Source organism: Odocoileus virginianus, unplaced genomic scaffold (assembly GCF_023699985.2).
Source record: "Odocoileus virginianus isolate 20LAN1187 ecotype Illinois unplaced genomic scaffold, Ovbor_1.2 Unplaced_Scaffold_4, whole genome shotgun sequence".
Lineage (NCBI taxonomy): Eukaryota > Metazoa > Chordata > Mammalia > Artiodactyla > Cervidae > Odocoileus > Odocoileus virginianus.
Genome location: NW_027224266.1, coordinates 2492654 through 2508850, shown reverse-complemented (window position 1 = coordinate 2508850; position 16197 = coordinate 2492654). Strand labels below are relative to the sequence as shown.

Sequence of the window (16197 nt, the reverse complement as noted above, 5' to 3'; positions counted from 1 at the left end):
CGTCAGTCAGCCCACTGTCAGTCGTAGTTTCCTTCAAGACTTTGTCTCTGGTGACAAAGACATCCTACACAGCCAACACAGATCCCACCTCACACCAATGAATCCCAAACATTTAAACCCACACTTTCAGATCCTTCTCTGAGATCCTAGTAGGTTTATAATCAGAACAATGTCGTTGTGGGTTTAACAGCCTATATTTATTTGATTTCCTCAACAAATCCATAAGCTTTGAAAACAAGAATTATGATTTAGATCAATTGAGACCATGGATATGTAAGCCAATGAAAAAGTGTGGAAGAGGAGCAGAATTTCCCACCCCAAAACTTACCTCTTTGGCATGAGGATTATTTTACATTTTATGCTAATTATTTTTAAGAAATAGCAGATGAGAAAAAACAGAGAAGTTACCCTTTTGTAAGGGATATTTACATTTATAAGAGAAATCTGCATTTGAAAGGGTGTCTCTCTCTCTGTACCAGGAAGATGTCATGTTGAAATCTCTAGAAAGTCTTACCAATGGAGAAGCAAAAACCTGTATAACAACCTTACCCTTTTTTACCCTGCTCTGCCTGGTAATCTCCGATAACTGGCTTCCCTCCCCTACAAAACATCTTTTGACTTAACTGGAAATGGTATTTAAGGTGATGAATTGGGCCATTGTAGGCAGGAGGTGCAGGAGATGTGGGTTGGATTCCTGTCTGGGGAAGACCCCCCTGGGCAGGGCATGGCAACCCACTCAAGTATTCTTGCCTGGAGAATCCCACAGACAGAAGAGCCTGGCAGGCTACAGTCCATAAGGCCGCACAGAGGTGGACACGAATGAAGCAACGGAGCATACAGCCCAGGGAGCTACTTGGTTTTCCTGCATCTTGCTCATACATATGGGAGGTATCCAAGTCTAAAAGGTCTCAAGTCTGTCACTAAGTCGTGTCTGACTCTCTGCGACCCCACGGACTGTAGCCCACCAGGCTGCTCTGTCCATGGGAGCTCCCAGACAAGAATACTATAGTGGGTTACCATGCCCTCCTCCAGGGTGTTTTCCCAACCCAGGGGTCGAACCTGCATTTCCTGCATTACAGGTGGATCCTTTACTGCTGAGCTACCAGGGAAGCTCCAAACAGAAGGGATACATGTTGTTAAACTTGTTTTTCTCTTGTTAATCTGTCTTTTTATTACAGAGGGGTCTTGGCCAAGAACCTAGGAGGATAAAGGGAAAAAATTCTTTTCTTCCCCTACAGTGTTCTGCAAATTTAAACTTCTTAGTTTTATGATTTCATATGTTACATGATATGATTTCTCACGATATAATTTCACATCTCATTAGATACATAAAGCAGATGTTCAATAAATAGAAGTTGATTTACGTTTTAAAACCTGATGTAATTAGCCTCCAACTAATAAAAATAAATGGAAAAAAAATAAATAAATAAAAATAAAACCTCCAGTGGGTATCTAGCAAAGAAGTTAAATTTAATCAAATATCTTTTATACATGTTAATGTGTAACAGTTATTCCAGCAGTTATTTGAAATATAAACTCTAGTAGGACTCAAATGACTCAGTTAGTCCAGTCCATTCTGAGGTTGATGATGCCAATGTGGTATAGAACAGATGGCTAAGAATGGTTATATATATATATATGTTTACATACATATATATTATATATCTGATACAAACAGCTATAGGCTGATAGAGTTCTTAAAGAAGAAAAGAATCTTCAAGGTTGACTGTATTCATTAATCCTAAAATAATGCAGTTCCAATGAAATTCTTAAAACAAAAGCATAATGTTGAGATTTTCATTTTTCATATATTCAGAAATTATAAGTAATATCTTAATAAAACATAAGATCAAAAAGTCTCCAGTTTCCCCATTGGTCTAGAGCAGGACATGGTTCCTTAAGTTGTAACCATTTGACTAGTGAATGAGAAGAACAAAAATTATTGTCAATAATTCATGTGGTTAACACAGAAAAAATAAGCTGTAATGTAAGGGAAGTTCCTAAAACGTTTCTTTATGACAACCGTCACTTCACTAGAAAGAAACACAGACATTAAATAAATCAATGCACTAATAAATGTTAACTATCCACTGACTCATTATTTATACTATATTTATGAAAACAATTTTGAATTGGCTCCTGATAAAAAAGTACAATAATGGCATTGAAATAAGAAGTAAAGAAGAGACCTATATTAAGTGAGAAGCAGTAAAGCAAGAAAAACTAAGGCTAGATAGTTAGAAGACGCTGTTTCTGGCAGCCAAGCAAGCTAATAAAACAAATCATATCAGTTTGTCAGCATTAACAAACTTGGTAGAGCTATTCAAAATGGTAGTGAAAGAAAAAAATGCCAAGTTATTTAGGCCCCAGATATACTACAAAGCATGTTAGTCTGGTGGTGCAACAGTTTAGCATGTTCTCATCAAAAAGCATAAGGCTAGGATCATATTTACTGACTATAAATAGACTTGTGTTCTAATTTTCTAACTCATCTTTTCCTGTTTTCCACTTTACTACTCTTTGAGAGAACAGATCAGAAACCAGAATAATATTTAGAAGTCACCAGTCTCACAATGGTCTAGCCTTTGGCTGTGGGTAAACTTCCTCCAGCAAGGAATTCTGCCAGGTCACTTCCAAAACCCAGCTCTGTTGGAGGGCCTAATGCTTTCTTTGAGTGAATGAATTTCTAGTACAGCCCACAGGTCTGATCAGATCTGCTTGATGAGACTCTGGCCAATCATAAGTGGCAAAGACAATAGTGTCCAATGTTATCCAGAGACAGAATCAACAAACAAGCAAGGTGGGCCAAATTTGTCATTACCGTGGTAGCACACTCGAGGACAAGGGCAAGAGCAGTGTCCACACTTATTTCCAAAGAATTCCCAATGAGCTTTCTAAATTACTTGTTTTGCTGGATGTCATTTTACCAAGCTTGCTTAAAAAGAGTTGTCATGATTGGGGTCTGATGACATTTGTTGTAATAACATTTAGCCCGCAGAGAGTTGTGAAACCTGGATCTGCTATAGAAATTACATTTGGCTCCTTGAGTAGTTGCATGAGACTCTCCTAGGAGCCAGATTTAGCATTAAATGGTAGGGCAGGCTCTGGAATGTGGCCAGGGCACAGGCCTTAAAAGGATCTTTAACCCAACTGAAAGCTACTATGCCGGGCATGTATGGAGAACTAGGAAGAGCAAAAGCCCCAAGTACCTCACTCACACTCACTCTGTTGAAGAGAAATCAGGAAGAAGAGCTGTCAGTGCAGGAGGGTTGCCATAGTTCTTTGATGGCATGCATTTGCTCTTCGTGATTACCCCCAGGCATGACACACAGTAATAACAGTAGCTGACATTCACTGGGCACTCGCTATGCACTAGGCATCATGCTAAGCCTTCTATGTGGGTTATCTCACTCAATCCTCATCACAAACCAGCGAGGTAGGTACTGTTTGTATCCCTATGTCTGATTCACTGCAACGATGGCTTTTAACTCTATACCTCCAGGCTTCTATCCATGCCCTTTGTATGGGACCTTTCATGAAAAATGCATTGCATCACCCCATTCTGCCAAACCGGACTGGCCTCGTGGCTGGCTTAGGTGAACAGAATGCAGACAGGACATTATGCCAGTCCTGAGCCTGGGCCTCAGGAAGCCTCATGGTCTCTGCTTTCTCACTTGCACCTCTGCCATCACTAGGACAGCATGCCCAGGCTGGCTGGGTGACAGAAGGAAAATACTTGGAGTAGAACCAAGTCATCCTGATCACCTCTGCCGAAGCCAGCCTCGACCAGCTGGCCCCCAGACATTTGACAAACCAAGCCAAAATAAGCAGAGCTGCCTGCGGGATCACCAGCTAACTCCAGATGCATCAACATTAGGCCACTGACGTTTGGCGGTTGAGTGTTACAGAGCATTGCTATAGCAGCAAAACTTGGGTACCATTCATAAACAGGAAAACAGAGAAACGAAGAGGTTAATTTGCCCAAAATGATAAGAGTAGAACTGGGCTATGAGAGTTATATATATGCCAATTTTCAGAAAACCAGATGTAACTTCTTTATAAGGTCAATGTTTTGTAACTATATTTAGAAGTCCTTTAAAACTCAAATCACTTTGGTTTGCCTTAATTCAGACAGACCCAGAGAAACTGCAAAACTTAATTCTGCAAAGACCCAGAGAAACTGGCCGATATTATAGCTGATACCATTGACTAGGCAAAAAGAAACAGGGACACTTGATAGCCAGATAGAATATCCTCTCTTTGCATGAGCTGTGTTGAAGGGAGGTTGATCTCTATCAGTACAGTGCCTATACTGAGATCAACTCTTTTGAGGAGCATTCCTTATACCTGTAAGGAATGAAGAATCCCTCGGTATAAGGGCATTGCTATAGTGCATGACATTGACTTTCATGTGACTTCCGCCACTAACGTTAGAGTTACATCTCATTTACTCAACCACTGAGAAAAACAGTGAGCAGGGAAATTAGAGAACTGAATATTAATGGCAGTTCATCAATTCAATTATATTGGCTAACTAATGAGGTGAATTCCTAGTGTATGGCGGTTGCAAGTTCAAACTCTACCACTGCGATTGGACCCATGTGGGTACTTAAGTCTTCAGGACCAGCTGCAGCAGTATGGGGAGGGAGGAGAAGCCTGTTCTTGGGAGAAGAATTACTACCAGAATTGCTCATGCAGAGCGCTCAGAAAATTGGAAGATACTGTAGGTCATCTGTGGCATTACTTGGGGACATGAATGATGTCCTTACCTTAAAGAGAAAAAGGAATAAGCTACTAGAATACAGGAGGAATCAGTGAATTGTTTGACACAGTAAGTAAAGTTTTAATTATGCACCTAATAAAGTCTCAATCGAAAGTATAATAAAAGATTTGTTCTTTAACTAAATTAGCCTTCTGTATACAGACTGTCAATATACAAGAAGAGACCAGTCACTTTATCTTTTATTTCACTGTTGACAAACTCTCTCTCCTTGACCAAATTTTAGCCAGGTTCCTCTACACCCTCTTCTTGACTAGGTCTTAAGGATGGTTCTATCCTGTCCTTGCCTGGCCTGCACAGCCCAGTTTTACCAAGAATCCTGATGAGCCAGTTGAGAGAGAATCCCCTCCACTCTTGATATCTGAGCACCGAGCCTGCCTTCAGCAAAAGTCCCCTGACCAGGACTTCCCTGGCAGTCCAATGGTTAGAACGCCATACTTCCACTGCAGGGAACATGGGTTCAATCCCTGGTTGAGGAACTAAGATCCCACATGATACACGGCACAACCGAAAAAAAGAAGAAGAAAAAATGTCCCTTGACCTTTGAATGTTTCCTCTTAGTAATTTTCCATTCACTGATTCCTTCAACCTGCTCTTTGGCCATAAATTCCCAGCTGTCTCAGCTATATTCAGAGTTGAGCCTGATCTTTCTCTCTCTTACTTTGAAAATCTTGACACCCTTTGAAATAGTCCTGAATAAAATCCTCTATAAAATTTTAACAAGTATCAGAATAATTTTCTTTAATGGGGTTTACCTTATAACAAAAAACAGAAAATTTGAGAGAACAGCAATAAAATGCCTATTGGCAGAGCTGAGTTACATGAATAAAGTAATTTGGGGACACAGTGTCTATCATGAAATAAAATTAGGCAGTTTAATAACTTAGTTCAGCCAAAATGTTCAAATGAAAACTCCAATTTCCTTGAATCCTTTAGAAACTACAATTTAAAGCACAAAGTAGAAAGATCTATTTTTTCCCTTTGCAGCAACATGATAGAAAATTGTTCTTTGAGGTATATATTTACATTTCTGCCTTTGTAACCAAAAAGGTAAACATTTTAAAGATTGTTTTGATGAGAAATCTTACAGAGCCTTAGGTCATCATTCCAAACATCAGGGATCACTCCTCAGAATGATATATGTAGAAAATCCCAGAAATTGAGCTCAGTATGTGCACTGAGCCAAAGATATACCTCAAATGTTGCTCCTAGATGAAATCTCTGATAATCAGCTTGTTTCTTACTGTGTCCCTCTTTCTTCTGAAAATTATATGAATGTGAAAAAATGCAATGTCAACTGGTTAGATTTGAATTGATAGTGCTTTCACACTTTGTCTTTAAAATACTGAAATACTAGAAGCAAAATTTACTTCACCTGATTCCCACTTCTAAAATGCTAAGAAATAGGAATTATATCTTTTATTTGTATAAGATCTTAATATATGAATAAATAATTTCCTGATAAGAGTCAGTCCTAAAGGAAATCAACCTGAATATTCACTGGAAGGACTAATGCTGAAGCTGAAGCTCTAATACTTTGGCCACCTGATGCGAAGAGCTGACTCATTTAGAAAAGACCCTGATGCTAGGAAAGATTGAAGGCAGGAGGAGAAGGGGATGACAGAGGATGAGATGGTTGGATGGCATTACTGACTCAATGGACATGAGTTTGAGCAAGTCTCTGGGAGTTGGTGATGGACAGGGAAGCCTGGCGTGCTACAGTTCATGGGGTCACAAAGAGTCAGACATGACTGAATGACTGAACAACAACAAAGAGTGAATGAATTATAGGACAAGCCACTAAGAAGTCTCTTCATTATGACAGGTCTCCTCATTCCAGTCATTAAAATGGTGAAGATTCAAGTGTTTTTCAGAGAGAAGCAAGGGAATAGAACACCCACTTCAAACTAGATTGTTTGAACTTGAATTCCACCTAACCATTTTCAGGCTATATGACCTTGGGGAATTCACTTAACTCAGAGCTTCAGTGTCCTAATTTGGAAAATGAGGACAGTAAAAGCAATTATAGGACTATTGTGAGGTCTAAATGAGTTAACACACCAAAAGCTCTTAGAACGCATACCAGATATCCAACTACATCTCAGTAAAAGTTAGCTACTTTCTTATCATCAACAGATTTTTAAAAACATTTATAGCCATCTCTGGGATCTTTGTGTGCCTGCCATGGACTTGGATATCTATCTGGGGCATTTACACATACATAATAGAAATAAATTATCATTAATAATTTAAAAAAAATGGAAGACAACAAACAACTTTAGACCACCCTCCCATAAAAACACATACCTCTAAATCTTCTCTCCTGTCACTCAGGTCATGAGCCTGAGGATCAGGGTTTGTCACGGTAAGATAGGAGCATCATCTCTATTGACAGTGACAATACATCATGGATTCTCTGGGGGAGTTCCACTTTCATACTCTGCATATAACTTTCCACAAAAGCAATTTGTTAAATGTATAGCTAATATGCTGTTTTTTTTTTAAATTATGCATGATCTTCTTCTAAATAACATGAAAAAATTAAAGAAGCTCTCTGACAGACAAGGTCATGACTTTGGGATCTGAAAACTGGAGACAAAATGTTAGTGTACAAGGCACAAGATGGTATCCCAAGGACAGATTCAGTTTGGCCTCCAAAGTATTGCCAAGATTTAAAATGTGGGGTATTTCACATAAAACTCCATATTTCTGACTTCTCTCAGAAAATCAGAAGCCGAGCAACCCTCAGCAGGCATCCTGCATGAAAAGAGCCTGAAGTGAATCCTGACTATCACAGCCACTGCAGATCATCAGTACTGTGTCTCAGATTCACCTGGGGCAATTGCCACTCCTCAGGGCACTTGCCCCAGCCTTTGCTGACACTCAGCCAGCTTTAGTTCTGTACGTTATTTAATGTTCCTCACTGGCTCTGAGGGGATTTGAGCTTGGAACTCCTGACTTTTGCCTTAACTGAGTCTTTTACAACTTTCGGGCACTGAACACCTTTAACTTGCAGACTTGACACCACCCGGTCCCTGAGCCAATGAGAACCAAGCCTCCAAGGTGCTTACTTCAGAGCAGAATTTGGAATTTGTTGATTGTTTGCTGGTATCCCAGAGAACCTAAAACAGCCTCAGCAAGCAGCCTGACTTCAACTCCCATCCCTGTTCCCAGACCATGAATCCCTTGTGGGGACTGCTTGAGTCCTTCCCTCTCATAATATTAGAGCCGGCTGAGAAACCCAGTTGGTCAGACACTGACAACTCTACCTTCCCAGTCCTGGCTACTAGCACCCGCTCATCCAGGGACTCAGCCCTGCCATGCTGATCTCAAAGTATCCCTCTTCAATTCTTCAGACAAGGACAGTCCAAGGTGGTAGCCACATACAGCAAGTGAACACTTGAAACAGGGATAGTCCAAATTGAGATGTGCTATAAATATGAAGCATGCATGCAGTTTCAAAGACTTAATATAAAATAAAGCATAAAAACTACTGTATCAATAATTTTCTATTAATGACTAGTTGAAATGATAATATTTTGTATATATTTGATTAAACAAAATATAGTATTAAAATTCATTTCATCTGCTTCCTTTTACTTTTTAAATAAGGCTAGTAGAAAATACAAAATGACATATGTGGCTCATATCAAGTTCTATTGGATAGCGCTACTTTAGGTAACAAAGTCAGCAGTTGTCCAAAGAGTTCCACAACTCCCTACTCTCGCGCCACTGGCCTGCCCCTGTGGTCTAAGTAACGTTTGCAGCCAGTCCCACATGGATTAAGGCCCTGTCTCATTATCTGAAAGGCTCTTTCAGACAGTATCTGATTGTTCCATGTGGCCTCTTTAAGAGGCTTTCTGTGAAAGGATTCTCCTTTTTCTACATCCCATCCTTCCCCTTTCTAATTAAATTTTGAAAACTCCCATAGTTAGGTGTGACTGAATGAATATGAGCTATATGTGTGTGGCTGTGTGCACATGCATATGGGAAGTCACAAGGAAACAGTAACATAAAATTGTGTGTTCTCCCCAATTAAAAGGAAGAGAGGTAGGTTGGGGGAGGGAAAAGGATGCTTTCTCCTCCACAAAGGAAACCTCAAAGTGAACTACTCCTCCCACCCTCTCTAGAACAAGGTGTGCCAACCAGTTGGGCCAACGGCAGTTGGGCCAACCCACCATTAAGAGGCTGGAGAGACAGAGATACTGCGGAGAAGCACACAGTCTCTTACAGAAACCCAGGTACCAGTTTTCAAATAAAAACTGAAACAGCTCAGAGGAAAACCACCACCACCACCACAGAAGCAGAACTAAAAAGTAGCCTGGAGGCCCACACACAGGGTTTGGCACAGTCTATTTAAACCAATTTAAATCAATGAAATTTTCCATGATCTGAAATCAAAGTGGTTACTTGTGCTAATGTAACAGGCTTTAGTAACCAGTGTACTGCTCTCCTGAGTCGAACGCCTGCCCTGCTCACATGAATCACCAGGGCTGCTTTTTGGTGCTGTTTGCAAACAAATAAATAATGCCAAGGCCTTGCTACTCTAAGTGTGGTCCCCGGGACCAGCAGCATCGACATCACTGGGGAGCTGGTTATGCAAATTTTTGGATCCTACCCAGACCCAGTGAGATTTTGCATTTAACCCACAAGATCCTCCAGTGATTCTGGTACACATTAAAGTTTGAGAAGCACCTGAAGTTTACCCTTCTGACTGCATTCATTTGCTTAACAATTGTTTTTTGGGGAAAAAAAAAAACAATGGCAGCCCTCCCTCTGAGTTAGTGTCTCTGGAATTTGTCCCAATGGGGATCTTTCTGTTTTTCTCTTTGCATTGTAGCTAATAATAAAGAATGTTTTTCAAGTAAATCAGTGGTTCCAGGTGGTTCTTGGATGAGAGCCCTGCAACATGGCTATAAAAAGCCAGATATTTCTCTTATAAGTTCTGAACTTAAATATTCCCTGAAGCAAACAGCTTCTGCTTAAGAGCAGCAAATAATTTTATGTAAAATAGATGAGTATCTGTGTAACGATCACACTACCTCCTCATCCCACGTACACCACAACATTGGGGGGAGTGCCAAAATCAACTTTATTTTAAAAGGTCACATGCTGACAAGAAAAAGGGACTTTCACACCAAAACTGAGAAAAACAAATTAATCCACATACTTTTCATATTACTTAAAATTCTTCTACTGCCAAAAAAAAAAGAATCCTGTTATATAAAAACACCTCCACTATCCCTTAATTGTTTTTATATCCTTTCCAGGGCTTATAATGTTACCACTGTGATTATCTGATAAATTCTCAATCCATTTACTCTTACCAAGGAGTGAAAGAAAACACAATGGGAATATTGAATATTTTGAAATGACATTAATTCTTCAGTGGAATTATTTGCAAGAAGAGTACTTTCAGGTTCAAATATAAAGTCTCAAACTTGGCATTAAATTCTCCCAAGTATCAAAAGACAGGAAAAAAAAACCCTAAGTAAATGTACTTAGATGTATGGCATTCCAAAGCAAACTTCAGCACATAATACATAGTTGTAATACACATCGACACGTAATACCAACTAGTTGAATTATAATGACTTATCAAGCGTTTTAACTTTCTTTGCCTTTAAATCCATTGTTTAATGATCACTTGCATTCAAGGTGCTTATATTCAAATCTGATTGACCATAATGGATTGTTATTAGTGAGGGAGAGCAAAATATAGCATCCCAAAAATGCTTCCCAGGTGACGCAGTGGTAAAGAATTCACCTGCTAATGCAGAAGACATGGGTTCGACCCCTGGGTCGGGAAGATCCCCTGGAGAAGGAAATGGCAACCCACTCCAGTATTCTTGTCTGGAAAATTCTATGGACAGAGGAGCCTGGCAGGCTACAGTCCATGGGGTTGCAAAGAGTCGGACATGACTGAGCATACAGAGAGAAAATATGTCCCTTTGGCATATTGATTATTTGGGGCTGATTATTTTTTGAGAGGCTGCAGACACAGGAATTTTCCTGAAAGTAGAGAAGTCACTCTTTTGTGAGAGAAGTTAACCTTTATAAGGGTAATCGCCGTTGTAAAGAGGTCTCCGTTTCTGTACCAAGAAGAGGAGGGTGACTAAATCTCTAGAAACTCTTACCAATGGAGAAGTTAAGGACTTAAATCTGTGTAACAACCATCCTTAATTACTGCATTTTGTCTGGTAACCTATAATTGGCTTCTCCCTTTGCTCAACATCTTATTTCATCTTTAGCTCGACTTGGAATTTAAGGTGGTAGCTTCAGCCATTTCTGGAAGTTACTCAGTTGTCCTGAGTATAGGAAATACACATGTTATTAAACTTATTAGTTTTTCTCCTATTAATCTTGTATTACAGGAGAGTCTCAGCCAAGAACCTAGAAGAGTAGAGAAAACGTTATTTGTCTTCCCCTACCTAGTTAATCATTCCTAGACACTCTGCTTCATGCCATTTGTAAAATACAATTCTTCATAAAGAGAATGCACACCAAAAAAAAAAAACTAGATAAATTTCCATTTCTAATTCAAAATGGACCTTCTCCTCCAATGCTGCTGAAACGATGGAAAACATACAGCCAAAATGAGTAGACTTTTTAAAATTCATGACCTCCAGGGAATTCTCTGGTGGTCCAGTTGTTAGTACTCTGCATTTTCACTGCCAAGGACCTGGGTTCGATCCCTGGTTAGGGAAAAAAGATCCCACAAGCCTTGTGGCATGGCGAAAAATAAAAATAAAATTCATGACCTCCAGCCTCACCCAAACCATCACAGCCTCCAGGCACCCGTACTACATTCCCTCAGTTTACTCAGTGCCCCACTCCCCTGGACAACGATTTCATACGCTCCCTCTCCTTCAATCTTCCACCTCAACGTCTGTCCTAAACTCCACTGTACTTCCTCTACTGCCTCTCCGACATCTCCACCGGGAAGTCTGATGACATCTCAAATTCAACAGGGCCCAAACTGAACCCCTGGTCTTCCCTTCTAAACTTGATCCTCCCCCCAACACTCCTCTTCTCAGTTAACAGCAACTCTGTATTTCCACTTAATCAGACTCAGAGCTCTGGCTCTCAGATCCCTCAAGAAATCTATCAGCAAACTGTGTTGGTTCTATCCTTCAGAATGTATTCAGAATACCATGCCTTCTCACAATGTCCACGGCTACCGCCTGGTCCAAGCCACCATCACCTCTGGCCTGGTCCCTCTGACAGTCTCCTAATTGGCCTTCCTGCTTCTATTCTTGACCTGCTACAATCTCTTCCCAGCACAGCGGCCAGGGGGAGCCTCTCAACATAAGTCAAGTCACAACAGGCCTCTGCTAAAAAGCCTGCAATAGCTCCCCACTCCACTCAGCATCAAAGCCAACAAACACTCTTACAGTGTCCTACAAGTCTTCTAAAATGCCACATCAGCCCTGCTATTGCTCTGACCGCAGCATCTGCTTCTCTCACCCCCACTCACCCTGCTCCAGCCACAGGGACCTCCCTGATCTTCCCTGAGCACTCCAGGCACATCCCTGCCTCAGGGATTTTGCACTAGCTGTTCCATCTGCTTAGAATACTCTTCCTCCAGATAACTGCCGTATCTGATTCTCTCACCTCCTGCAAATCTTTACCAAATGTCATCTTCACAGTGAGGCTTTCTTTGACCATCTCATTTAATCCTACAACCCTTCCCACACACTCACACCTTCCAGCACTCCTGATTTGTCTTTACCCGGATCTCATTCTTCTCTTTTCCAGAGTCTTTATCATAATGCATACAACTGTTTTGATTTTTTTTTTGTCATCTCAGTGAGGTCAGGGATCTTTGTTCTCTGCTGCCTCATAAAGTGCCTATAACAATGCCTGGTATATAACAGATATTCAACAAATATTTGTTCAGTAAATGAGTGAAATTAAACCTCAGCCTTTATTAGTGGATTCATCTAGCTGGGTGATTAATGCCACTACAACAAATAGCCACAGATCATGGGTACGTGGAAGTTGATTACAATGTTCTTGGCATATATGTTTAGAAATTCACAAAATAAAAAGATTTCTTTTTAAGCTTATGAAAAAAACCTGACAGTGTTTTCTGTGAAACAAATGTCACATCTCTTTAGTTTTTAGATGACAGCAAAAGGAAAAGGGTGGGGGGAGAGTCCCTGCATTGTATTTCTATTTCTAAGCCACTTAATAGTTGCTAAACATGAGAGAGTGTGAAGAAAAGAGAACCCTCTTACACTGTTGGTGGGAATGGAAAAAAATAGTACAGCCACTATGGAAAACATTAGGGAGGTTTCTTACAAAACTAAAATAGAACTATCATATGATCCAGCAATCCTACTCCTGGGCATATATCCAAAAAAAACTCTAATTCAAAAAGATACATGCACCCCAATGTTCACAGCAGCATTATTTACAATAGCCAAGACATGGAAGCAACCTAAATGTCCATCAACAGATGAATGGATAAAGAAGGTGTGATATATATATACATATTATATACACACACACACACACAGAGTGGAATATTACTCAACCATAAAAAAGAATGAAATAATGTCATTTGCAGCAACATGGACAGGACCTAGAGATTATCATACTAAGTGAAGTAAGTCAGACAGAGAAAAACAAATACCATATAATATCACTTATATGTAGAATCTAAAAAAATGATACAAATGAACTTATTTTATAAAACAGAAATAGACTCACAGACATAGAAAACAAACATATGGTTACCAAAGGGGGAAGAGGGGAGAGATAAATTAGAAGTTTGGGATTAACATATACATACTACTATATATATAAAATAGATAAACAACAAGGTCTTACTGTATAGCACAGGGAATTATACTCAGTATCTTATAATAACATATGATGGAAAAGAATCTGAAAAAGAATAGATACATATGTATGTATAACTGAATCACTTTGCTGTATATCTGAAACTAACACAACTTTGTAAAGCAACCATTATTTCAATAAAAATTGTTTGTTTAGAGGGGTGGGATGGGGAGGGAGGTGGGAGGGATGTTCAAGTGGGAGGGGACATGGGTAAACCTATGGCTGATTCATGTTGATGTTTGGTAGAAACCAATGCAATACTGTAAAGCAATTATCCTTCAATTAAAAATAAATAAATTTTTAAAAATTGTTTCTTTTCAACCCAATCAAACAATGGGCAGAAGACCTAAATATGCATTTCTCCACAGATGGCCAATAGGCACATGAAAAGATGCTTGACATTGCTAATTGTTACATTATAGTATATATACAACTATTAGAAACATAACTAAGTCATTTTGCTATATACCAGAAACTAACACAACACTGTAAATCAACTATACTTCAATTTTTTTAAGTTGTTTATTTTGAAGAAAATAAGTAAGTATAACTGGCAAAAAAGGAAAGCTGTTAAATATATTACAAATCATTTCATCACTGGGTCTCCAGCTTCCTAACCTTTAAAACAAAGAAATCTGATGAAATATCTCTATCTTTTGTATTTACAATGGTTCAAATATCTAATCCCAAAATTATCCAGGCCCCCTTTTTTCCTAAGCATTGACTGAAGACATTTAATTTCTACAGGAGAAATTCTGACTCTATATGGCATGATTTCATGCTGTTTTCTCATTTCTAAATTTTCATGATAACATTCTACATTTGAGTTTTGAATTAATATGGTACTGCAAGAATTCCTCTTTGAAGCAAAACTGTTATCTAGATTCATCACTTTAAAAGCTAGAAGGCTGATATTGGCCTGCTGACCATATTATCTATCTCAGATCTGGTTAACTGCCATTGTTTTCACCAGCTGGGGGGGCGGCAGCACTTACCATTTTCTTCTTGTCTTCCTGGAAGTGTACATCCACAAACATTTTTCCAACAACATAAGGGAGGGTACTTTCAATAAAGTTCACACATTTGTCCCACTGAGGCAACAAAGTTGTGGTCCCCTGGATTACCTGTGGGAGATAATCGAACCAGATTGAGCTTCACTTGGATAAAATCAATGGCTGAAAAATGGTCAAACAACCTGAAGGATACAGTCTATAAAACACTACATGCCACAACCCATATACATGTGTCAGATAATAAACCGAAGGTAAAATCGAATGAAGAAAAATATTCTGCTTGTCTCATTATATATAAAACTAAGAGAAAATATTTTAAGAGAGGATAATAATGTATCCCTCCTTTCCTTCCAATTTTCCCACTGAACAAAGGATGTGGACAATAGCATAGTTTTTCTGCAGTTGGCAGGGACGTGAAAGGATACTGTCCAAGTGTCCAGATGGTAGTTAATACATTCTGAGAACTAAAGTCCTACCAAGAAAGGTTTAAAATCAATGGGTGATCAAAGTCCCCCTACTCCCAGCAAAGGCTTCCTTGCTCTGGAAAGTACACTCACATGACAGACCAGGAAAATATGCCCACCATGAACAACCCAAGAGGCATATTTACATTGTGTCATAACGGAACACACTGGTAACCAAGTAAAAAAGAGATGTGTTTTTCTCATCTGTCCCAATTAAAGCATTATAAGAAAACATTTACAAATAAGTAAGGAAGGTCCAAAGCAGGACTTGGAAGGCTCAAAGACTTACTCTTCAGGGTTGAAGACAAAGAAATAAATATCATTTAAGTTGCCCCTGTGGGTTAGGAGTTTGGAGTGCTCAAAATGCAAAGTAAAGGTAGACAGCAAGGGGAGGCTCTGAGAACAGTGGCTGGAGGCATCCGGTGAATGATATTAGACCCCGGTTGTAGGTACAGAGCAAACGTGATTAACACTGAAGTTTATCTATTCTTCCTCTACTTTCTGATAACATAACCACTCTCTGAGGTAAGGAATGAATCTATTTTTAAAACTTCTAGAGAAAGAGATCCTACAACTTTCTTTGGCAATTCAGTATTATATTTAGCACTTTATGCTTAAGAAACATCCCTTCATACCTAACCTCAAATTTTCACACACTACTTCTTACACCTCTCTCTCTTATTTTCTTCACAGTGGGGGTGGAAAGCAGCTGGGTACCATCTTTTATGTGATCCACAGAAGTTAAAAATACACAGACACATATATATAATCTACTAGTTTTACAGCTTAACCCTTTGATATGACCTCAATATATATAGTTGTTTTATGATATTTTCTATCAAGTTCAGTACCCTAGTGACTTCAAGGGCCAAAATGTATCCAAAATAATTGTGCTACTACTCAAGAGCAATGACCTACTAAGAGCTTCTCTAGCTACCATTTTCCCTAATAATTAAAATGTCTATTAAATGAAATTAGAGCTTACAAAATTTTCCATTACTTAACTATAAATTAAGAGAAAATTAACTTAAAATATTTGTTAAGGTCCCAAAATTCTTAAAATGTTAAAAAAAAAAGAGCCACAAAACCCTTA

At 39.1% G+C, this 16197-nt stretch overlaps 1 protein-coding gene across 1 annotated transcript in view; it reads right to left on the bottom strand.

Moving 5' to 3' along the window:
• PHEX (phosphate regulating endopeptidase X-linked) overlaps nucleotides 1–16197 on the bottom strand; it is a 196691-nt gene that overhangs the window by 113543 nt on the left and 66951 nt on the right. Inside the window, exon 11 of the mRNA XM_070462380.1 lies at nucleotides 14623–14751. Coding sequence (XP_070318481.1) covers nucleotides 14623–14751 — 129 coding nt within the window. The remainder of the gene's footprint in view (nucleotides 1–14622; nucleotides 14752–16197) is intronic.